General features: G+C 38.4%; 1 protein-coding gene across 1 annotated transcript; it reads left to right on the top strand.

Moving 5' to 3' along the window:
• The first annotated feature begins 3,284 nt into the window (after positions 1 to 3,284).
• Positions 3,285 to 25,162, top strand: PSMA6 (proteasome 20S subunit alpha 6). Its single transcript, XM_065871266.1, has 7 exons — positions 3,285 to 3,450; positions 17,505 to 17,599; positions 18,058 to 18,139; positions 18,869 to 19,024; positions 21,333 to 21,511; positions 22,785 to 22,879; positions 24,940 to 25,162. The coding sequence occupies exons 1-7, from the start codon at positions 3,375 to 3,377 to the stop codon at positions 24,995 to 24,997; spliced, it is 741 nt and encodes a 246-aa protein (XP_065727338.1). The 5' UTR covers positions 3,285 to 3,374; the 3' UTR covers positions 24,998 to 25,162.
• Positions 25,163 to 25,845: the final 683 nt, after the last annotated feature.

The following is a 25,845-nucleotide window of genomic DNA, read 5'->3' as shown; positions in this document are numbered from 1 at the left end:
AGACTTCTGTGAAAGCTCCCCAACCCAGGGGGAAGTCCACCTGGGTGAGTAGATTAGCTGCTGCTTGGTACCCAAGGCACATATTCGTGAAGTCTGCTTCCTGGGGATTTCCCTTAGCAATGGAATCAGCAAGGGGTTCGTCTTTCTGAAAGATTTCCCGGAGGAATCCATTGGCCTTGTGGAAAGACCTCAAATTCTAATATAAAATCTCTGGCCTTTTAGGTTTTTGAGATTTGGATTTTTCACTTATTCACAAGTCTCTTCAAATAAAAACAGTTCAACATAGTAGAAAACCCAAACAGTGAGAATGCATATTCAGTGAATGATCGGAGCACCTCCTTCATGCTAGGTACTGTTTGGCACTGAGGTACACCGGGGGGCAAAACAGATGTGGCCACTGCCCTCAAGGAGCCTGATGTTCTGATTCTAGCTTTCAGTTTGTGTTGTATTGAAAAGGAGGTCAACTCCTTCCAGGAAGTATCCTTTAGGGTATTAATGTGTATATGCCATCCAAAATCCTGTGCCTCTTCTAGGGCCCAGCTTAAATGCAACCTCAACAGAGGATCAGAATTTGTTTGAATGTGTGAAATAATTTTCACACCCTGAAGTGTATGTGATTTTAAATATCTCGTCATTGCATGGCAGGGAACACCCAGGGGTGCTTCACAGCGGGTTGTGTCTATGTGGGAAGGAAAGGCAGCTATGAAAGCATTTCTCAATTGTTCCCTGTCTTTCTACAGTTTTTAGTTCAACTTGACAGTCATTTACTGAACTTTTATGAGCCGAGCCCCATGCCAGGGGTGGTAGAGAATACAGAGATAAAAAGTATTCAGGCTCTGCCCTGTCAGTCTTTAGTGAAGCCCCTACACACAACTCTTTAAGGTAAACCATATGATTACCAATATTTGACGCTTTTGACCTACAGAAATGGTCATTTCATTTGGTTCAGGCTAATAAAATATTCAAGTTGTATGCACTAGGCATATAGGGGAAAAGAGGCAGATTGGTGGACCTGAGCTTCTTAGATGACGAGATGGGAATGAGTGTCCTTACAGGAGGAACAGGAGTGCGGGGGAAGGGGAGAGCCTGAGGAGGATATCAGGTAGTGCTTCTCAAAGCTGTGCTGTGGAATGTAGCCCTGCAATGGAAATAGGAGGATGAAGTGGAAGACAAGGCTGAAAAGATAGGTACAAGGTCAGCTAAGCTCAAGGCTGATTTTGATTCAGGAGCTCAAAGAAATCTGGGCAGAGAAGCAACCCAATGAGATCTTGCTCAAGAAAATGATTCCAAGAATGTGGATCAACAAGAAGAGATGCTGCTGTGCAGCCAAAAATATAATAATAATTTTAAAAAAGCTTGTGTTACAAAAAAGACTACATGGGGACAGAATAGGAAGTTTTGGGGAACTGAAGGCTGCTGCAAGGTTTTGGCTCTGAGGACTTGGAAAGTGTGGTATGAGGGACAGGAACTGGCTTGGGAGAAAAGAGATGGAATGAGGTATTCTGTTTTATTTTATTGATTGATTTTTGGCTGAGTTGGGTCTTTGTTCCTGCACGCGGGCTTTCTCTAGTTGCGGTGAGCGGGAGCTACTCTTCGTTGTGGTGTGCGGGCTTCTCATTGCGGTGGCTTCTCTTGTTGCGGAGTTCGGTGTCTAGGCGCGCGGGCTTCAGCAGTTGTGGTGCACGGGCTTAGCTGCTCCGCGGCATGTGGGATCTTCCCAGACCAGGGCTTGAACCTGTGTCCCCTGCACAGACAGGCGGATTCTTAACCACTGCGTCACCAGGGAAGCCCCAGGTGTTCTGTTTTAAACATGCTGGGTTTTGAGGTACCATGTGTCTCAATGTGAAAAATGTCATATATGCGATTAGAGAAGACTCATCACCAGAGAAGGATCCAGCTAGAGACCTAGTTTTGAGGAAATATCAGCATAGAGGGGGCTGTTGAATTAGTTCACCCTCCAAGCAGCCTTACAGAGAACTCATTTTATCTATGACTCTTCAGGTAAACTGTAGGAATTACAGTTTAGGAGGCTTGCTCAGTGTCTGAGGAAAAAAAAAGGACTCAAAAGGTCAGGAGGAGTTGGTGCTGAGGATAGGGACCTAAACCAGAAGCAAGGGACAACTTTTATCATTACACCTGGGAATCAGCCAGAGCTGGAAAGTACCCTGTGTGCCAGAGATGATGTCTGCACTTAGTATTTTCTTAATCGAGTTTCAGTTTTGAATTTTCTTTTTCAGTAATGAAATAGAAGTTTATTTTTTAAAAAACACTCTTGAGAAATCGGAACTTCCATAACAAACTCCTTAGGAGGCTCTTACCAAATTTTTTCTTTTAAATGGAAAGTGAGTTTAAGAGAAAATACATTAAAGAGGTAAGAATCCCTACTTCAGTATTCATTACAGCTGGTATTGAAGTGCCAGAAATCTTGGTATACCTGGCCTTCCTGGCGCACAAACTACTGGGCAGAGGGGGCGGGCGACACTAGCTTAATATCTGTTTTGCATTTTATATTCACTAAATAGGAGCGTGCCTTGAGGTAGGTCAAAATAGGCACATTTTACATTTCCGAAAGCCACCTGCTGTTCTCTGGAGCTACCTCGCCTGATTGGGAATTATTCTCATTGGTTCATCTAACGCCGGCCTGCTATGAGCCTTTCCCTTCGGTTCTTGTTCATTATCAATCAAGGCTACTGATTCCTGTATTATACCTATATTTCAACCCCAGTTCCACTTTTAAGACAAAACTGTCGGGGGCTGTTGGCCAAAGGAAGATCTTGCCTGGCCAGAAAACTCTGCTCTGGAGTGGCTAGCAGAACCCGCTCCCTTCTGTACCTGAAATTAACGGCTGCTGCGGGAGCAGCTGCAATCCATTTACTTCTCCCTCTAGTAGCAGGAAGCAAAGTGGCTGGGTAAAGAGGTTAGAAGAACGCCAGCAAGCCAGAGCCAGGCTGGATATACAGGTGCCAAAACTAACGAGAGACTTGTTAAATACGCGATCCCACAGACAGGAAACTCACTACTCCTGGCCCCGGAAAGCTTTTTCTTGCTATAGTCAATTCATTCTCTAGATGAAAGCGCTATAAACCGCCTCGACGAGAACTTACTTCTCCAACCATTTTAAAGCCGCCCACACACGGGGCTGGCGCATACGCACATCGAAAGCCTTTGGTCCGCTCTCCCCACCCTCCACCAGGGGCGGGGCCTTGGAGTTCTCAGGCGCGCGGGAACTGACGCTAGAATCGTGACTTCGGGGCGCAAGAACGGATGAAGCCCGCCAGTGCCCCGGAAGCAGTCGCTGCAACTTCCGGAGGGGCTTGTACACCTGGTGCGGGAGCTACGGGGCCCTAGGATTGTGCTTGGAGTAGTGGCGCACCATGTCCCGTGGCTCCAGCGCTGGTTTTGACCGCCACATTACCATTTTTTCCCCCGAGGGCCGGCTCTACCAAGTAGGTGAGTGAACCGGGTTTGCCTTTGGCCCACTCGAATTGCTCTGTCATGGTACGGCCTAGAGCAGGAAGCCGCGGCCGGAGTTTAGTCCCGGGCTGAAGCATGGCCGGAGCTGGGACGGGAGGAGGGCCGAGGCCAGGTCGAGTCCCGTGATGTTCCCACCGATATCTGCAGGCAGAGATGGGAGCCCGAAGGCTGAAGGCCTCGGGCTCTCCAGGGCAAGCGGCCGCACTGCCTGGATACTGTAAAGCGTTGAGGAAGGTAGGGCTGTTTGATGTGAGTGGGCCCAACGTCTGTAATCCTCTAATGGGTAATTGGTTCCTTGACCTTCCAATTAAAACGTCCCCCCTCCGTTTTCCTTTGTTTGAAGCATGGACTTCCTGGTCCTGTGGTTAATGCCGCGTAGGCATTCAGAGCCTTCTGTGTGCCAGACGCTGTGTTGGTCCTGGGGGATGCAAAGATGTCACACCCTCACCTATACTGAAACTCACAGCTTAAAGGGAGTGACAGATACGTAAACAAACGGATAAAAAGAAAAATAAGCGCCAAATTACAAATACCTACAGAGTTCAGGATATCTTTGAAAAACTGGTGGACAGGATGAGTGGCTGTCAGTTCTAGAGCTGCTCTTGAAACTAGCACTTCTCTTAACCCACATCTGTTTGAATGCTACTATAGTTTAAAAGCTGGTTCTGAATTGTAGATGATGTATGGTGAACTAGCTGTTTCCTGAACAGCTTCAACGGAAATTAACCCTAAAGTAGTTACAGTTATTCAGTATAGTAATATATTTTGTTGGATCGAAAAGGTGTCAGGGTTTAGGTAATGATTATAACCCCGGACCCTTAACCCCTTGCCCTGGAGAATTCAGTATCAGGAGAACCTGATTTACAACTGGCCGGTGATGGTTTCATTTTTGAGTGAATTTAGTACCTCAGTGCCTTGGCGAGGACAGTGATAAAATCGTCTGTGCTTGGAAATCATAAGGAGAGAGTTGGCCTATAAATGAGGTTCTCTTCACCTGTAAATTTTAGAAATAAAGATAACTTGGAATGAAAGCAGGCTACTATATGGCTCCATACTGGATATAATGTAGCAAGAAACAACATCATATTGGTTAATTCAGTAACCTCTTAACTCATCCCCAATTGAAAAATATGACCTAAGATAGAACAGAGAGATGATAACTGTATCTTCAAGGAAGTTTCATTTTTAAAGTTTAATTCCTGAGTTTTAAAGATTTTTTTTCTATATTAGACTATGCTTTGAATGTTCTATTTCATGGTTTTTAATATGCAAACAGGAAAAGTCACTTAGACCTACACTTTGCTTTTGTATACTATATTGTGAAATCTAGCCATAAAGCATAGGCTTTAACGCGTCCCAGATTTGGTGAGTAGAGAGGCTGAATATAGTGTCATTTTAATGGTTTTAAAAGATTCAGAATAGAACATGTAGTTCAAAACAAGTTAAATATCTAGACAGAATAATTTTAAGCTCTGTCTTGTGTAACACACTCCCTCTGCTATGCAGGGCACTAATTAGACATTGCTAGGAAAAGGAAAGTGAAAGAATAGTTAGTAGGAGCAAGCAGTGTAGTGGTGAAGAGTTCAGGCCCTGGAGCCATACCTGGATTCAAATTCCTGCTCTCCTCCATACTAGCTCACCTGGGCAAGTGATATAACTTTAGCCTTAGTTTCTGTTTGCAAAGTTGGCCTAATAATTCCTTCCTTATATGGTTGTTTTGAGGATTTAATAAAATGATACATGTAGAGTGCTTAGCACAGTATTAAGTCCTCAGTAAATGTTATTTTTTGTTTGATTCTTTGGCTTATTTTTGGTCTATTAAATTAGTAGCTCTATTTTCTTCTTTCATTGTCCATCCATGCTTGATTCTCTAGTGAAATATATATACATTGTCATAATGTTGTAAGTACTGTTTATTAGTTTATAAACTTTAGAATCTGCCAAAGACAAAATGTATAAGAATTATAAAGTGCAAATTGTTAACCATAACAGTGGAAAAATAATATAAGAAAAATGGAGAGATGACAAGCGAATGGAAAGATTAATGGAAAGGAGAGTATGCTCCTCATCTTCCATAGTTGGGGTTCAAAAGATAAATGTAGTCTAACGTTGATAAATTTTAAAAAATAGAGGTATAAATTTAAAGTTACAATGCTAACTATAATCATAAACAAACTGTTGGCAGTGTTTGTTTCCAAGGAGTAGAGAGAAAGATTGCCTTGAAAATTTTCTCTCAAAGAATGTATTCTAGGGGTAGGGTGTGTGTGTGTGTGTGTGTGTGTGTGTGTGTGTGTGTGTGTGTGTGTGTGTGTGTGTGTATAGAAAAACTGTAGCGCTATATACAGAGCACTTATCAGTGGGGAAACGAAGGCCCATAAGCCTGACTACTTTCAGGCCTCTCTTCTGCTTGCAGGTCTTTTGCTGGATATGCCTAGCAAGGGAGGTAGGAGCAGTCACTTGAATTTGCCTCCCAGATGAAAGTGAGCACTGCTTGGTTGCTTCTAAGAAGGGAGCATGCTGATAAGGAAAGGAAAGAAATGGCCTGGTAGAGACAGACTGGAGAGGACAGTTTTCTAATCTGGAAGTGGTACTGTGTACTGAAGCCAGGATTCCTGGGGAGTCCTTGCTCCACACCAACTAGGAAAACTTTATACATATGTAAAATAGAGATAATAATTCCACTTACCTTATAGGTCTCTAAGGATTTAATGAGCTAATAGATGTAAAGTACTGTCTGTCACATAGTAAGTGCTCAGTAAAATGTTTCTGTGAGGAATGCTGTCAGGAAGAAACAAGTGGCTGATAAAAATGGAATCAGGAGTTTCACAAATGGATTGAGGAGCACTTACTGTTTGCTTCTTTTGCTGTTAAAAAAAAAATTCTTGTTTTAAAGTAGTGTTTCTCAACCCTCATGACCTTTTGAATCTGATTTGAAATTAAATGTGTATATGTATACATACGTGTATATATATTCATAAATACATACATATTAAAACTACACAAAAATAATGGGATCAAACACTGCTATGTTTTCAACCTCATATCATCCCCCCCCGACACACACACACAAACACCAAGATTTCTAACGACCCCATCTGCTTGAACATCACCATTTTCAGGAGTGTAATATTTGGAGGCACTGTGAAATGAGACACACTTCCTGCTTAAGTTACAAGGTTAGGGAAAGACAGAATGGCAGTTTCAAAAAATCTTAACAAAAAGTTTCTAGTCGTACAGCATTCAAATTGAATGTAGACATATCCTGCAGAATACCTGCCTTTCCCCAGTAGAACATCTCTTATTTTTTTGATAACCAAACTTTGAAGAATGTATGGACCATACATTATTTTTCCAGCCCATGTTTATATGGGAAAAAAGCATATTTTCCAAAATTCAGTACAGGTTTTTGTTTGTTTTAAAATGTCTATTTATTTTTTTCCCAGTCTTGTAAGTTAGATGTCTGGTAGGCTTAGGGTCACATAGGCTGAAAATTAAGGTGTCATTAGGGCTGCATTCTCTCTTTTTTTTTTTTAAATTTTAGATTTGTGTTTTATTGGGGTAACATTGGCTTATAACATTAAGTTTCATGTATACAACATTTCTGTTTCTATTTCCGTATACCCTACATCATACTGAGCACCAAAAATTTAGTTTCCATCTCAGTACAGCATTTTAGACAAAATTATGGGTGGGATAAATCTTGAGTTACATTCCTATAATTAGCAGAATTTCAGAATCACCTGTAGATGCTTTGAAATGAGCGTCCATAAATGGGACGTACATCGCTGTTGTCGCTAGCATCACACTGAGCAGCTCATACTGTGAGCCATTGTCGGGCATTGTGTGCTTGTCCTGAACATTTTGTCACAGTACCTTTTATTTAGCCCCTGTTTTTTCCTAGTGTTATACGAATGAGTCCTGGAAAAGTTGGGAAAGTGTTGAGGAAGATTGTAGAGGAGGAAGCAGAGTGTGTGAGAGATTACTGTGGAAAAGAGGTCTCTATATACAAACAACTTTATTAACCATTTTATTTGTAATCAAGGAAGCAGTTTTCATTCTAACCTGTTTGTTGTTAGGTTAAACCTTGTGAAACTGCTGGTGTTTGACTGGTTTTTACCTATAAAAATAGCTCTTTCGTGTGGTTCAATCTAATACATATATAATAGGTAATTTACTATGTACTTAAGTTACTAATTAAGAAATTTAATATGTAACTTAAATCCATTATAATCTTTCCCATTTAAAATAATAAATTCATTATAGTTTTTCCCATTTAAAAAATGAGAAATGGGCTATCATTTTCCTGCATAATCTTGGACATTCAATAACAGATTGCTGAGATTAACATAATAGTGCTTGCTAGTTTTGTAAGTTTCTGAAATTTTATCCAAAAACACAAATCTTTAGTAATGGAGATAAAGTGTTTAATTATTATTTCAGACATGTGAATTCTGACTTTTAAAAACTAAACGTGCCTTTTAAATGCTGCCTATGAACTATTTTCTCTTAATTGGGCTTCATGCTCACCTCTGCTATAAACTGTGACATTACTTTTTACTCTCCCAGTGTTCCTTTAGAAGATATCTTTTAGTTATTGTCTCTAGATTCTTTACTTGGCAGTTTGCATTTTTGTGGAAATTATTGTAACTTACATATTTTATGGTGGTATTATTTAAATTAAAATTTTTTTAATTAAAAAAAATTTTTAATTGAGGTATAGTTGGCGAACAATATCATATAAGTTTCAGGTGTACAGAATGGTAATTCACAATTTTTAAAGTTTATACCCCATTTATAGTTACTATAAAATATTGGCTATATTCCTTGTGCTGTACAATATGTGTTTTTGTAGCTTATTTATTTTATGCTGGTGGTAGTGTTATAATGGGGATTCATTTACACAAAATTTTATTGAAAATTACAGTGCAGTGCACCATGGTAAGTACTAAAAAATCTGTGCAAAAAAGAGTACTTTTGGAAGTGACACTCACAGGGAGAGCCAGGAAAGCTTCCTCAGAGAATATAAATTGATCTACATGGAGATTAGATAAGGAAATTCAGGGAGACCAGTGTATTGGTCAGTCAGTGTGGTTGGAGCAGACAGTGATAACTGGAAGAGTAGATGGTAGCAAAATTTTGAAGAGATTTGGATGCCATGCTAGGGTTTGGACTTTGTCCCACAGGTTTTGGACATAGCCGGCAGAAATCTTGAAGAACGACAAAATTATTAAATAAAATAGAAGAGTTGAGTGTAGAACTAGAGTAGAAAGGGAAAGATGACAGGAAGACCACTTTGGAGAGGCTTGTTCAGTAATCCATATAAGCCCTAATGAGTGAACTAAGGTATTGAGAGAGAAAGGCTGGAGAAGGGGAGATTCTTGAGTTTTATTTTTTTATTTTTATTTTTTTTGTGGTACACGGGCCTCTCACTGTTGTGGCCTCTCCTGTTGCGGAGCACAGGCTCCGGATGCGCAGGCTCAGTGGCCATGGCTCACGGGCCCGGCCGCTCCGCGGCATGTGGGATCTTCCCGGACCGGGGAACGAACCCATGTCTCCTGCATTGGCAGGTGGACTCTCAACCACTGTGCCACCAGGGAATCCCTTGAGTTTTATTTTTAAAAATTTTATTGTGGAAAATTTCAAACCAAAGTAGGTAGAATAATACAATGACCCACATGTATCCATAATCCAGCTTCAGCGGTTGTCAGCATTTTATCAATCTTGTTTTCCCATATACTTTTCCCATCTCTGCTGGACTATTTTAAAGCAAATCCTAGATACGAGTGGACATTTCTCTGATGAGACAGAAGTAAAGAGTCAGAAATGGTACCCAGCTTGAAAACTTGAGTGGTTAGTAATTTGAGATAAGGACTATAAAAAAAGGAGGTTTATAGAGAAGAGGAGTTTAATTTCAGACATGCCTGTGGGAGAAATAGGTATTTGCAAATGTGGGTTCAGAGCTAAAGATGACATAGTTAGTGGTGATTATATAGGATAAAATCATCTAGTGATGGGGAGAAATGATAGAATTCTGGGGGATACCAGTATTTAAGGAGTCAGCTGAAGAGATGGAAGCAGTGAAGGAGACTGGAAAGTAGGAGATGAAGAGCAGGAATTATATATATATATATATATATATATATATTGGCCGCACAACACGGCATGTGGGATCCTAGTTCCCCGCCAGGGATGGAACCTGTGCCCCCTGCGGTGGAAGTATGGAGTCTCAACCACTGGCCGCCAGGGAAGTCCAGGAATGATATTCTTTTTTTGTTTGTTTATTTATTTATTTATTTATTTGGCTGTGTTGGGTCTTCGTTGCAGTGCGCGGGCTACTCAGTGCGGTGGCTTCTCTTGTTGTGGAGCACAGGCTCTCGGCCACGTGGGCTTCGGTAGTTGCAGCATGCAGGCTCAGTAGTTGTGGTTCACGGGCTCCAGAACGTAGGCTCAGCAGTTGTGACGCACGGGCTTAGTTGCTCCGCGGCACATGTGATCTTCCCGGAGCAGGGCTCGAACCTGTGTCCCCTGCATTGGCAGGTGGATTAACCACTGCGCCACCAGGGAAGTCCCAGGAATGATATTCTTTTTTTTTTTTTTTTTTTTTTTTTTTATTTATTTTTGGCGGTGTTGGGTCTTCGTTTCTGTGCAAGGGCTTTCTCCAGTTGCAGTGAGCGGGGGCCACTCTTCATCATGGTGCACGGGCCTCTCACTGTCGCGGTCTCTTGTTGTGGAGCACAGGCTCCAGACCTGCAGGCTCAGTAGTTGTGGCACACGGGCCCAGTTGGTCCGCGGCATGTGGGATCCTCCCAGACCAGGGCTCGAACCCGTGTCCCCTGCATTAGCAGGCGGATTCTCAACCACTGCGCCACCAGGGAAGCCCAGGAATGATATTCTTAACTAAGAACTTTAAATTAAATTAAAAATTCAGTTTCTTCATTGCACTAGCCATATTTCAAGTACTCAGTAGCCACATGTGGCTAATGGCTATTATATTGGACAGTGCAAGTGTAGAACACTGCCATCATCACAGAAAGTTCTGCTGGACAGCACTACTCTATATAGACAGGGAGAGAGGACTAGGACTCCTTTAACGAATCCTGGCTAATTCATAGGCACATTGTCTATTGAGAAACATTTTCTATGTGTAAAAAAATTTTTTTTTGTGGGACAAAATTTTATTATATGGTGAGGGCTGTAGCTCTTTCTTTTGTGGCCTTTTATCTTTTGCATTATTTAAGCAGACCAGATAAGTAATGCACATGAGTGAAACCGGCTGGTGAGATAGGAGGAGGAGTGATGGGAACCGTGAAAAACTGCAAAACACATTCCAGCCCTAGATGATTTTTCCTCTGCAGGACAGTTGCTATGTGGGAATGAGGGTCAAAAGATACCAGAATTTTTTTTTCTAAGAAAAACTAAACCCTGATTTTATTTTATCAGACTTTTAGTTAATTAAAATCTTTCTAGAAAACTGTGTATTCTAAACCAGTTTGAGTAAGCTGGATTGGGTCCATGGCCAACCTTTGACTTAGTGTCTACTGGTTGCAAGTGTAATTTTAAAGTTCCTTGGTTCCTGCTTTCTTTGACTATCCATTTTGGTGGTGGAGGGGGAAATACACATTTGAAAATGCTAAAATTACTGGTGAGATAGGAAATACTATGGGAATTCAGAGAAAGGGTTGAAGAGTCCCTTCTAGGACAATCAGAGAAAGTGTCCATGGGAAATGGAAGAGGCTTGAGGGGAAGGGCAGGCATTGGCTAGGTGGAAGTAAGAGTGATAGGGCAGTCCAGAGAGGACCTGAAGCAGCAGACATGGGTGTGGGAAGGGTCAAGGTCTCTAAGCAAAAAGTACAGTGTAAGAGGAGAGATGGTAAAAATTGCAAACTAATAGCCCTGTATAGCCATAGATGGAATACTTTTAGGCCAGAATTGTGTTCTGAACAATCAGGTAATAACACAGCAAGGAGTTGAAAATGTGGAACTGAAATCAGGTGAGATCAAGAATGGTGACCCAGATATATATCTGTATAGAAGTGATTATCCCTAATGTTTCTTTATAATATGTATAGTGGTAACTCTTCTTTTATTCCTGGTAACTGGTCATTTGTATTCTCTTATTAGTCTGGCTAGAGGTTTGTATGAGTTTCCTGTGGCTGCTGTAACAAATCACCACAAACTTGGAGGCTTAACACAACAGAATTTATTCTCTCACAGTTCTGGAGGCGTGAAGTCTGAAATCTGTATCACCGGACCAACATCTAGCTGTCGAGCAGGGCCATGCTCTCTCTGGAGGCTCTAGGGAAGAATGCATTCCTTGTCTCATCCACTTCAAGAGGCTGCCAGCATTTCTTGGCTTGCGGCTGCATCACTCTGATCTTCAAGACCAGCATTTTCAAATCTGTCTGCTCCCTCTTCATAGCACCTTCTCCTCTGTGTGTATAAAGTTTCCCTCTGTCTCTTAATAGGAATGCATTTAGGGCCCACCAGGATAATCTCCCCATCTCAAAATTAACTTAATCACATGTGCAAAGATTTCTCTCTTTTTTTTTTTTAAGCTATCTATGGTAGTATTTGCAGGTTCCAGGGATTAGGACATGGATATCATTTGGGGACCATTTTTCAACATACCAAAAGGCTTATAATTTTGTTGGTTTTTGGTTTGGCCGCACCTCGCGGTACATGAGATTTTAGTTCCCTGACCAGGGATTGAACCCATGCCCCCTGTATTGGGAATGCAGAGTCTTAACCACTGGACTGCCAGGGAAGTCCCATTGGTTTATTGTTTTTTGTTCAAAGAATCAATTTTTGAGTTTGCTCATGTTCTCTTTTTTGTCTATTTCATTGATTTCTGATCTTTATTATTTCTTTTCTTCTAATCTGGGTTTACATTGCCCTTTTCTAGCTTCTTAAAGTGGAAACTTAGGCTTGCAGTGTAGGACTGAGGGCCCCAACTACCTTCTGGCTGTTCACCAGAGGCCACCGGTGGTTCTTGCCCCATAGCTACTTATCAAGCCAGCAGGAAGAATCTCAAAGAGTTGAGTCTGCTAGCAAGGTGGAGTCTATATAATGTAATCAGTAGAGTGCCATCCCATCACCTTTGCCATATTTAGTTTGTTAGAAGGAAGTTAAGAGATCTTGCCCACACTCAGGGGAGGGGATTACACAGAGATGTGAACACCAGGAGGCAGGTATTGTGGAGGGGAGGCCACTTTAGGATCTGTCCACCATAACAGTAGAATTCCTTCTGAATACTTTTAGCTGCATCCTACAAGTTTTGATACATTTTTATTACCATTCAGTTCAAAATATTTTAAAATGTCCCTGGTGATTACTTCTTTGTTGCATGGATTATTTAGAAGTGTGGTTTTAAATTTTCAAATTCAAAATTTTCCCTAAGTATAGGGATTTCAGCACTTTAAAAATTGAGACTTGTTTTATGGCCTAACATATGGTCTGTCTTGGTAAATGTACCATGTACTGTTAATACCATGTGCCTGTATATTTTTCAGTTATTGCCAATAGTATTCTACAGATACCACCTAGGTCAGGGTGGTTGATGGTGTAGATCATATCATGTATGTTTACTTTTTTGGTGTTTGTTTCTAGCGGTTGCTGAGTGGCAGTGTTAAAATCTTTAACTGGGTGTGATTGTCCATTTCTTTTTTTAATTTGGTCAATCTTCCTTTCATGTATTTTGAAGTAGTCTTAAAAGGTGTGTATACATTTATTAGTGTTATGTCTTCTTATGAATTGATTCTTCTCTCATTTTGAAATGTTCCTCTTTATTTCTGATAATACTCTTTGTCTTGAAGTCTACTTTATCTGATATTAATATAGTCCCTCCAACTTTCTGATGCTTACTTTTATGTGGTATACGCTTTTTCATCCATTTATTAAAGTGTTTCTCCAGTAGGCAGCATATATTTGAGTCTTGCTTTTCTATCCATTCTGACAGTTTCTGCTTTTTTTAATCTTAAAATTTTTTTATTTGAATTTTATGTATTCATTTATTTTTTATACAGCAGGTTCTTATTAGTTATCTATTTTATACATAATAGTGTATGTATGTCAATCCCAATCTCCCAATTCATCCCACCACCACCACTCCCCACCTCCGCTTTTCCCGCTTGGTGTCCATACATTTGTTCTCTACATCTGTCAGTTTCTTTTAATTGGAGTATTTCATCCATTAGCATTTATTTGTTTATTTATTTATTTATGACTGCGTTGGGTCTTTGTTGCTGCGCGTGGGCTTTCTCTAGTTAGGGCGAGTGGGGGCTATTCGTTGTTGCGGTGTGCAGGCTTCTCATTGTGGTGGCTTTTCTTGTGGCGGAGCATGGACTCTAGGCGCATGGGCTTCAGTAGTTGTGGCATGTGGGCTCAGTAGTTGTGGCGCACGGGCTTAGTTGCTCCACGGCATGTGGGATCTTCCCGGACCAGGGCTTGAACCCGTGTCCCCTGCATTGGCAGGCAGATTCTTAACCACTGCGCCACCAGGGAAGTCCCCTCATCCATTAGCATTTAATGCAGTTGTTGACATGGTTAGACTTAAATTTACTATTTTATTTATTTCTGTTTGTCTTTGTTTTGTTTGTTTGTTTATTTGTTCCCCAGTACCTCCTCCCTTGCCTCCTTTTCAATTATTTGAACAGTTTTTAGAATTTCATTTTAATCTATTAGCCTTTTGGCTACTTCTTAGCATCCTTTAGTGTTGTTCTAAGGATTATATATACATGCTTAACTTCTCCCAGTCTTAGAGTTAATATTTCTCATTTCACATAAAATGTGCAAGCCTTGAAACATTGAAAGTCCATTTACTCCCTTTCTTTTTTATAAGTAATACATGTACATATTTCATAAACTCCACAAATGTAACTTTTGTTAAGTATATATATATATAAATAAAATCTATTTATTTATTTATTTTTTGCTGTGTTGGGTCTTCATTGCTGCGCGAGGGCTTTTCTCTAGTTGGGGCAAGTGGGGGCTACTCTTCATTGCAGTGTGTGGGCTTCTCATTGCGGTGGTTTCTCTTGTTGCAGAGCATGGACTCTAGGCACATGGGCTTCAGTAGTTGTGGCATGCGGGCTCAGTAGTTGTGGCTTGTGGGCTCTAGAGCACAGGCTCAGTAGTTGTGGTGCATGGGCTTAGTTGCTCCGCAGCATGTGGGATCTTCCCTGACCAGGGCTTGAACCCATGTCGCCTGCATTGGCAGGTGGATTCTTAACCACTGCGCCACCAGGGAAGCCCTTGTTAGGTAGTTTTAAAGAATTAAAGAGAATAAAATAGTCTTTTATATTTATCCAGATATTTACCATTTTTTGATGTTCCTCATTTCTAAAGATTGGAGTTTTCTTTGGTATCATTTTCCTTCAGCCCGAAGAACTTCTTTTAGCGTTATTGTTGCAAGTCTGAAAGTATCTTTATTTAACTTTCATTCTTGAAGGATGTTTTTGTTGGATATAGAATTCTGAATTGATGATTTTTCTTTCCACACGTTCAGGATGTTCCACTGTCTTCAGGTGCAATCATGGAATTCAAATCATTGTTCTCTTGTGTATAATCTGTTCTTTTTCTCTGTTTTTCAAAATTTTCTCTGCTTTGGTTTTCAGGAATTTGTCTATAGTGAGCGCACAGGTGTGGTTTTCTTTGTATTTATCCTGCTTGGAGTTTGCTGGTTCTTCAGTATGAAATTTTATGTCTTTTGCCAAATTTGGAGCATTTTAGCCATTATTTCTAAAGATTTTTGGGGGGGGGGTCTCGTGCTTTCCTGTCCGTATGGGACTCCAGTTACACACATTATACCTTTTGATGTTGACCCACAGACTTGTTTGTTAAATCTGTTTTCTCTTGTTTAAAATTGGATAGGGAATTCCCTGGTGGTCCAGTGGTTAGGACTCTGTGCTTCCACTACAGGGGGCTCAGGTTCAGTCCCTGGTCTGGGAACTAAGATCCTGCATGCCATGCAGCACGGCCAAAAAAAAAAAAAAAAAAAAAAAAAAAGAGGGATAGTTTGATTCATTTTCATATATCTCCATTCTGCAGTTAAGTTCACTTGGTGAATTTTTAAATTTCAGATATTGTATTTTTCAGTTCTGTAATTTCTATTTGGTTCTTTTGTAATTTACTGAGATTTCTTATTTCATCTTGAATATTTTTCATTATGTCATTGAACATAGTTTTAATAACTTTACCTGCTAATACAACATCTGGGTCATCTCAGGGTTGGTTTCTTCTAAGTAGATCATGTTTAACTATGTTTGGTTTGGTTTCTTTTTTGGTATGTTGAGTAATTCTGGATTATATCCTGGGCATTTGTGAATGTTAGGTTGTGAAGACTGGATTCTGTTATATTCCTCCGAAGAGCATTAATTTGTTCTAGCAGGCGGTTAATTTGGGTGGCAGCTTAAATCTCAATTCTTTTATCCTAGCTAGGCTGCTTGGAGTCTGTCTTTTGTGTGTGTGGTTATGGCATCAGCTAGAGATTTGGGCAACATAGAAGTTGGGGCTCTCCCTCTCTCGCTCTCTCCTTTCTCTTCCTCATTTTCCAGCAGCTGTGGTTACTCCCCCAAGCTGTTCCCTAGCTCTTCAGGCCAAAAGGACGGAGTTTTCTGTGGGTGTTTACCCCTGACTGGGACCTGCATGCAAGCTTGTCATGAAAATGGGGAGCTCACCCCAGTCCATTGCCATCTTCAAGCGTTGCCTCCCTCTTTTTGAAATCTGCCTCTTTTGGCCTCTTTCTGGTGTCTTTGGGTAGTTTTGTCTAGAGTTTATAGTTTACCTGTGGAGGGTTGATCTGGTAGAGGCTTTATTGACCATATGAGAAACAGAACTGAGAAGCATTATGAAACATTATATTTTAGAAGTTGTTTGTGGTGTAATGGGATGGTAAAAACAAGCTGTTGTAATTAGCTAGTTAAATGTAAGTTAGATCTGAGGATTTTCTTTGAGGTGATTTTTCTAGAGTCTTTTTACTCTTTTGTTCTCTTCAATATGTGGCCACTTAGAAATATTTGACAAAGGATTTTTATCACAGCTCCTATTAAAGAAAATTCTTTGGTGTCATAGGTAGTATCTTCCTCAGATGATCTTCATCACCAGTGGCTTTTTGAACCAAATAAGACCAGGCCTCAGACCTGGTGCACAGAGTAAAAGCATCTATTATACATCAAATGTAGATAACAATTGGAGTAGTGAGTAATTTTTTTCTTTTACATTATCCTTTATATTTTCTACAGTGAGCATATATTAATTTTGTTATTAATATATATTAATTTTACAAATTACAAAATATATGTTTATATTAAGTTTAAATATTACAGAAATATACAACATAGAAAGGGATAGTCTCATCTGTAATTCTACTCTCCACAGGCAGTCATTATCAGCTAAACCACATGGTGCCATAGTAGTTTGTTTTTATAAACCACTTCAATTTAGCTGTTTTAACATGGGAGTGATTTGACAGCAGCTAGAGAAGTGCACAAGCTGAAGTTTGTTATAGATAAACTAAAGAATCCTATAGTGTAGGTAACATGAAAATTGCAAATAACATCCAGAAAATTTCAATTTGGTAGGGGGGGAAGAAAAGGCAAAGTAATCTAACAGCAGTTAAAACTGCATACAGTCAATTAGTTATTGACCAAAAGTTAACAGAAATAGTAAATCTTGAGAAAATTTAGATCACCTAAATTTGACCCAGGGAAACCAGACTTGGTAGAAATAATGGCTACAAAACAAACTTTTTAATTGATAAAACGTAATTGATAATGATTTGATATAATAAAACTTAATTAAATGTTTATTGGAAATTTGGTATTTGTACCTGATGAAAATGATCAAAATGGAAAGAAGTGGAGTTGGTTTAATTACGATTTATTATTATCATTATTATTTTGACTTTGCATGTATTGGATGGCATTCCATGTTAGTTCATAAAGATTTTTATTTTTAATAACTATTTATTATTCCGTTGTATGAATCTATGATAATTTATTTCACCTCTTAAAAAAAACTGTTCTATTTTCCAGAATATGCTTTTAAGGCTATTAACCAGGGTGGCCTTACATCAGTAGCTGTCAGAGGGAAAGACTGTGCAGTAATTGTCACACAGAAGAAAGTACCTGTAAGTAGTACTGCCAAGATAGCCAATTGTTGCAGAATATAAAGCAAGAATGTTTCATGAGTTTGTACAAGGGTATATTATTATATATGTTAACATTGTTTTTACTTTGACCCTTCTTTCCTGTCTCATCCAAGAAGAATTGACAATTTAACTGAGTAGACAGAATTGACAAGTTGAACTTTGTGGTATGATTATAAACACAGTGGGATTTCTAGGTCTTTTGTCTTCAGGGACCTCAAAACACACTTTGGTGAGCTATAATTCTTGCCCACAGGAAACATATCATCTGAAAAAGGAAAACAGAGTTGTCCCCTGCCCCCATTTTTTATTGGTTTTAACTGTAAAATGAGCAGAAGACATTTATTATATAGTTCATTGTTATCATTCCATAATGTTTTTTTGTCACTACACAGAGACCTGTGATTTTTAAAATTATCTTGATTTATTTTGTTCATTAGGACAAATTATTGGATTCCAGCACAGTGACTCACTTATTCAAGATAACCGAAAACATCGGCTGCGTGATGACAGGAATGACAGGTGATTGACTTAATACCTACTTAGATTTGTTATTTTCTTCAGATTATTTTTGAGTTTTGTATTAATTTTAAAAGGCTTCCTTTAGTGTCTGATTTTCAGGTGATATGAGTAGATTTGCAGTCTTCCAAGGCTAGTATCAATATCTTCAGAGTATTGTGAGCTTTTTTGAAACCATAAGTATAATAGAATTAGATCTCTATGCTACAGTCAGGGAAACTGAGCTGAGGCCCCTCTCATAGATGATTTATTTCAGATATGGTTAGTAATTTAAGGGGACATAAGTCAGTATATCTCAAACCTGGTGATAGTGACACTGGTTAGAAGTAGGTGAGAATTATAAAAATAACATTGGGTTTTTATTTTCTGAAATCAAGGGAAAATTCAAGCCCACAAAAAAAAGATCGAGAGAAACATTATTTTCTATCCTTAAAACCTGGTCTTTGGGGAGTTATTAGACACTTTTAGAAACTATTTTGACAGCTGATGAAGGGCTCAGCATAAAAGTGCAGTGCTGGATATAGAACTTCATTTTTTAAACTTTTTTCCTTTTTTGTCACGTACTTATTGCTGAGTCATTCATTATACGTTGGTGGGAGAAAAAGCCATAGTGGACCACTTCTGTTTTCCTTAAGTCATAATGCAGATATATGTATATATTGGGAAAATTATCTGAATTGAGGTTCATTCTTTCCTCCTAAAGAAGTAAATCTTTGTTTTTTATGCTCTAAGCTGACAGCAGATCCCAGGTACAGAGGGCACGCTATGAAGCAGCTAATTGGAAATACAAGTATGGTTACGAGATTCCTGTGGACATGCTGTGTAAAAGAATTGCTGATATTTCTCAGGTCTACACACAGAATGCTGAAATGAGGCCTCTTGGTTGTTGTAAGTATGCAAAGAAGTCTCCCTAATAATTGATGAATTATGATTTTTTTTTAGCAAACATGCATAAAGAAAGTTATTTCAGTAACACTTGGGTTTGGAACATGTGGTTTGGAAGTTATAAAAGGTGAGGAAATCTTTATAATAAATCAGTGATGGAAGGATAGGTTTCACAACAGTATTTTAGGCACTACCTTTAAACTAGATGCTATTAGGCTTTTGTAATGGAGGTTCCACTGCAATTCTAGATTACTGGTTCGATGGAAATGCTTAAATTAGGCATCTTAACAATGTAGTTGTTTCTTTGGACCACCCTAAAGAATCAGGCTCACACATATATGCCTGTGATTCATATATTTAGAATAAATTTCTTCTTTAAAAAACAAGTAAAATTTTATTGGGAGAGGAATAAGCTTTACTGATCTGAGATTTAATGTAATAAATTAGCCTGAAAAATTCAACATGTTTGTTTCTGACATTGTGTCATTCACTTATGAGAATTAAAGCAGTCAGTGTAATGATTTTTCTTTAGCATCTGACCCTATTTTTGACCTGTCACTTAAAAATTCTCCCTTGATTTCTTCAATGATACTCTTCTCCTCAGTTTCCTTAGCTTATCCTCTTCTACCGGTCCCTTAAATGTTGTTGCTCATCTGGTTTCTCTCCTTGGTCCTTCTCTCCTCTTTGTTCTTTTGGGTGATCTCATCCACTTTGATGGCTTCGTTTACTACCTGTATGCCAGTCACTCCCTCATTAGCTTTAGCCCAGTCTCTTCCTTCATGTCCCACAGATACTTCAAACTTGAAATCATTGCTCTTTTCCTACTCTCATCCTCAACTTCTGTTCTACCCCCATCTCACCTTCCCTGGTCATCTGTTTAGTCATCAAGCTTTACATTAGAATATGTCCCTTCCATCTCCTCTGTCACTTTTTCATTGTCTTTTGCCTCTGCCACCTAATTTACTGCCTTTCTTCCTCCTTATCTTTCCTAGTCTGTTCCATATTCCTACATGAGTTATCATTCTAAAATCAAATTTTGTTGTTTTGTTGTTAATACGATGTGCAAGGCCCCTTACAGTTTACTCCCAAGTTGCCTCTTGGACCTGAAGCTCTGCATTTCTCTTTCGCCTGAAGCTCCTGTAATACATGGATCTTTTGTCATTCCTTGGGTGTGCCCTGACCTTTCATGTGCCTTTGTGCATGTTCCTTTTGCCTTGATTGCCCTTCATTTCCTTATCTGTTAAACCTGCTCATTTTGCAAGACCCTGAAGTAAAGAAGTGTTTCTTTTTTTCCCCCCCAGAGAAGTAAGTGGATCTCTCTGGTGGTGCCCTTGTACTTTGTATCACAGCTCAAGTATAAAATGTAAAGAAAATTACAGGGTAACATAACATTAGAATAAAATGGATAGCTGATCACTGTCATAGTGTTTATCAATAAAATAAGCTTCAAAATTCCTCATTACTAGACTCTATAAAACATCTATAAATGTGAATAGAGTCATTGAATAATACCAAATCTTATAAGAAGGCACTATATAAAAAAGGTTCAAATGGGGTTAAGCCATTCTTCAAATACTTTGTTACCTGCTCTGCTGAGTAGAAAGAAGCTTGGTGGTGGTTGTTTATTTTAATTGTATGTCATTATAATAACATAATTATACAAGAAAAAGTATTTCTTGGTCAAATAAACTGAAGAACTACTGAGCTAAAGTAGGTCAACCTACAGCAGAAGATTTTAGAACATTTAATATGCTTTTGTATATTATTTTTTCTAAAAGAAGTATGTGAAAAGTATGGGGACTTGGCCAGTTAATGTCTTGAGGGATTAGGGTTCAAAGGAACATGCTTTGGGTAATAGCAAGGATTAGAAAATTGTAAATTACATTTGTGATCATTAAAACCTTTAAAAAAATCCGTGATAAAACCTTTTGGATAATAGAAATTTGTTACCTTATTTATCTGTGGTGATAACCTGTGTTTTATTAATTTTCTTAAAACAAAACACATCCTTTAAAAAATATTTTTAAAAGAATGGTGGAATTGGCTAATCTGATTTTCTTTGCTTTCATGAGTTGCCTTTTCTGTAACATCATTTAATTTCCACATTTATTGAGCATTTACTGTCACACATTAAAACTGTTCTCAGGAAAAAAAAAAAAAAAACTTAAAATAGACGGCCAGAGTAATGATTAACAACAGCTATGTGGCAATACCAAGAGAGAAGAAATCTTGTTGTATAAAGGCATAAGATATTTAATGAGGGTCTTTCTTTGGCATAAGATATTTAATGAGGGTCTTTCTTTCTGTTTAGGTATGATTTTAATTGGTATAGATGAAGAACAAGGCCCTCAGGTGTACAAGTGTGATCCCGCAGGTTACTACTGTGGGTTTAAAGCCACTGCAGCAGGAGTTAAACAAACCGAGTCAACCAGCTTCCTTGAAAAAAAAGTGAAGAAGAAATTTGATTGGACATTTGAACAGACAGTGGAAGTAAGTTAGCCGAAAGGAACTGACCTTTTTTTTATGCTATATAGAATAATGAGGATCATTGCAGAATTGACAATCTGTATAGGCTATTCCTGGGTTATGTCATGATATCCAAATTTGTCAGGTTAATAGTAAAATCGATGTCACATGGGAACAGTGAGGACTGCTTTTATTCATCTAATTCCCCATCTCATTTCATAATGTATTTGAAACTGCTTTCAACAAAACACATATAAAATGGGAAACTATAACTAAGAATAGGAGTCAAGACCAGGTCCAAAGACCTGCATGGTTGTGATTCAAATTAGGCTTACGCTAACTGGAAGCAGAAGTGAAAAAGTTGAGTCAGTAATGCTGCTCTTATGGTCCTAAAGGAAAAGCAGCCACACACCAAATTTTCAAGGAAGCAGACATCTTCACAGTAAAAGAATATGCTCGCAGGATGACTTGGCAGAGAAATTATATCTGGGACACAGAAGTAGAGCTCTTTTATGCAGGGATCTTGAGGGGATTGTTCATTATGATTGGGAAGTTTTAAATTGACAGGACAAGACAAAATTCTTACACAAATATTTAGTAACCTTAGACTAAAGAAGTTTCTTATTTACTGCCAAGAAGTTAAAAACAGAATTTTAGTGGATTGTGGAAAAGAGGGTCAGGGATACAGCAATTCTAAAGACTAACAACATGATTCTGATAAAAAAGAAAGGAAGAATTACCATCTAATACCTTTGTGTTTGGTTGGCAGTATTATCATACACTAACAGGAAATAAGCTAGTTCTCATCTGGGAGGCACTGTTCAAATGTTTCTTAAAGGTTTTTTCTTTTTTTTTAATTGCAATTCATAGTTACATAAGTAATTAATCACATCGGGTACAAAGCCACTTAAAACATTCTTAAATTGTTATTACTTTAAATTCCTTGAAAGAAGACTATCATTCATCTTTATCCTCTCCCCATCTCACTCCAAGTGCTAATAAGCATTGCTTAGCATGTAGTGATCACCAGGCAAACAGACTGTTTTGTGTAAATCACCCTATTTTTGTTGTTGGAGCCCTTTAGTTTATAGTCGACTTGGTATAAACAAGTTTCTTGTCATTGGCAGGCAACATGTTAGAATTAAGCAATCTGTGTGGCTGTAGAACTACATCACCTCAAACATGGAGCAAAAATGAATAGCTTGTGGTTCTCATGACTTGAGTAAGTTTGGAATGAGAAAAATCTTGGAATCTCTGAAAAATACTATATTATTTTAATGTTGATACTTTTTTTCAGACTGCAATTACATGCCTGTCTACTGTTCTATCAATTGATTTCAAACCTTCAGAAATAGAAGTTGGAGTAGTTACAGTTGAAAATCCTAAATTCAGGTGAGTTATTTTATTGTCGGCCAGGTACTTAAAGAAGTTTGCCAAGTGATAAATTCTAGTCTAGAAAGGTGGAGGTGTGTTGGTTCATTTGTCCTGTAACTTGAGGAAAGAATTTTTTTGAACTAGAGTTAGTTTTTTTTTTTTTTTTTTCCCAACACCTGAGAAATCTGTTTTAAAACTTACTGGGTGTCTCCTTAAGACAGACATAAACTGCTTTTCTTCTCATTTCATTTATTTTATATCTAATACCGGAGGTGATGTAAAATAACCTCCTTTATCTGAGAAGTAAACTGAGCATAAGTGTTTGTGTGTGTTTTTTAGCTTAAGGCCAATAGAAATTCAGCTCCCAAACTAGTAGTTTTCAGATGGAGCTTTTATTATTTAGTGGTTATTTAAGTGGAGCTTTGAAGAGCAGTATGAAATACTGATGTACCTCAGACCCTATTTGGGTATCTTTGAAACCCCTGAATTTTGCATACAGCTAATTGAATTGCAGATGCTGGATCCTTGTCTGTTCTTACTCACTAAGTGACTAACGTCCACAAATCAACTTCACAGCTTCCATGAGTCAAATCTATACTGGATGCTTAACATATATCAGTTCACTTAATCCTCCCAGCAACGCTGTGTGGTGATTGACTTTTACCATGAACCTGGATACTCTCATGAATAGTAAAAAATGCTTCAGTTAAATCCACAGATTCAGGGAACCTGCTGGAACGCATGTTGACTACTGTGTGTATTTACTCTTAGGTCACAGTTATAAAGACACAATTGTCATTGTTAGGGGTGGGGAAAAAAAAGGTAGTAAACTAAGCTTAACCAGACCTTGAAGAGTTATGTTAGTACATTTTTCTTTTCTGATTTATTCTTTTTGTTGCCTGTAGGCAAGTGATATAAACATGAAAGATTTAAGAAAAATTTATAGAATTTTTTTTAAAAACAGAAATAAATTCCCTTCTGTCCCCCATAGAAAAGGTTGCCTTTTTTAAAAATTTATTTTCTTAAAGCAGTAAAATTCCAGCAGGAGCAATCTCTCTAAAGGATCTACAAATAGTTCTTGTTTTCTATTCTGAGACCCTCCTATAACCTTTAAAATCTTTAAATAAGTAAGTTAAATAAGTAAGAAACCAAAGATCGTATGTCTTCAGAAAAACTCTTGTATCATTTATAAATTCTGTGATGGTAAGTATACTTAAATAATAACTAGAATGTATAACATAAATATACACAACTGTATAAACTACTTACATTGCCCACTCAAAAATGTCACTTTGACAAATTTCACTTTTAAAAGTTCACCAGTAGGGCTTCCCTGGTGGCGCGGTGGTTGAGAGTCCGCCTGCTAATGCAGGGGACACGGGTTTGTGCCCCGGTCCGGGAGGATCCCGCGTGCCACAGAGCGGCTGGGTCTGTGAGCCATGGCCGCTGAGCTTGTGCCTCCGGAGCCTGTGCATCCGGAGCCTGTCCTCTGCAACGGGAGAGGCCACAACAGTGAGAGAGGCCTGCGTACCGCAAAAAAAAAAAAAAAAAAAAGTTCACCAGTAATGGGTCACATTAAAGATTGCCAAGCAGTTTTTATTTCTTTGGGGCAAACATCATTTAGAAAATAACATGTTCAACATGGAGTGACTTCTTGTCTCTTGGCTGATATAAACTTGAGTTATAGTAGGTATAAAAGCATTTTGACATAGGAGCTAAAATGGAATACTTTATGTATAGTTTAATATTTAATTTAAATATTTGCTATCATAATTGCAACCAAAAGGGTTTTTCTTTCAAAAGACCTAATTCTAGATCTGATGTCAAAGAGTTAAACATTAGTGTGTATAGATGAAGTTGATATGATGTCTGGGAATTCCTTCAGAATAATCTGAAGGGATGAGTGGTGGGTGTATTGATTTTTAAAAGATTAGCTATAAATTGATAATTGTTGAAATTGGGTGATAGGTACACAGGAGTTCATTACTATCCTACTTTTCTGTGTTTTTTGAATTTTGCATAATAAAAAGTTTTCAAAAAGTAAATAGTTGTGGGGTTTTTTTCCCTTTGCCTTCCAGGATTCTTACAGAAGCAGAGATTGATGCTCACCTTGTTGCTCTAGCAGAGAGAGACTAAACATTGTAGTTAGTTTACCAAATCCATGACGCCACTTGCCTGTGTGTTTCGTAACAACAGACCAACATTATGGGGGCCCCTGAATTGAAAAAGGAACCTCTCCCACTCCTCCTGCCACTGAAGTGGTTAGGACTCTGTATAAATAAAAACAGTGCTTTTGGAAAATAATCGCATCCTGTCTTTTTTTACCTCCAATTTTAACTATTAAGTCTTTGGTACATGCAGACAGTTAAATAAATTTTCGCCATCTTCACATTGTAGCTTTATTCATTTTGTTGAGAGATCCAAGTTTCTTTGGCTTAAGGAACTTACTAGCCAGAAATTTAAACTATAGCTATATGGCATAATTAATAAATTGCAAACTAAAACTCTGGTTTCAAAACTTGCTCTGACTATAGTAAGTGGGCATGTGAGGCAAGGCCTTTATTTTACAATTCTTCATTCATTCCTGAACCTGGACTCCAAGTTGCATTGGAGGTTTTAACTATAGTAAAATGATTAGCATTATTGATTTTCAGTAGTTGAGATACACATTTAATCTATGCTTAATAAGAATGAATATTTTTAAGAGCAGAAATTGAAGTTACCTTTGGGAAAAAACAGGGTTAGAAAAGTTGTAGAATATGTATATTTTCTATGCTGCCTTGAGATTAACTATTTAAAGCAGACTTTAAGGAATTGGCCTATAGTAAAGTAGAGATACCACCATAAACAACATTAGGGGAAAAAGAAGAGCAAACTACATTCTGAATAATCTTTTTTTTTTAATGTGTGGAATTAAGGTTTTAAACTTCCCAGAGTAGTTCCCTGGTGACCTCAGCCACTAATAGTTATAGAGGATCCAGAAA

Source organism: Phocoena phocoena, chromosome 2 (genome assembly GCF_963924675.1).
Source record: "Phocoena phocoena chromosome 2, mPhoPho1.1, whole genome shotgun sequence".
In the NCBI taxonomy this organism is placed as follows: Eukaryota; Metazoa; Chordata; class Mammalia; order Artiodactyla; family Phocoenidae; genus Phocoena; species Phocoena phocoena.
Note: the sequence above shows the minus strand (reverse complement) of the source record. Positions and strands in the feature narration are given on the sequence as shown.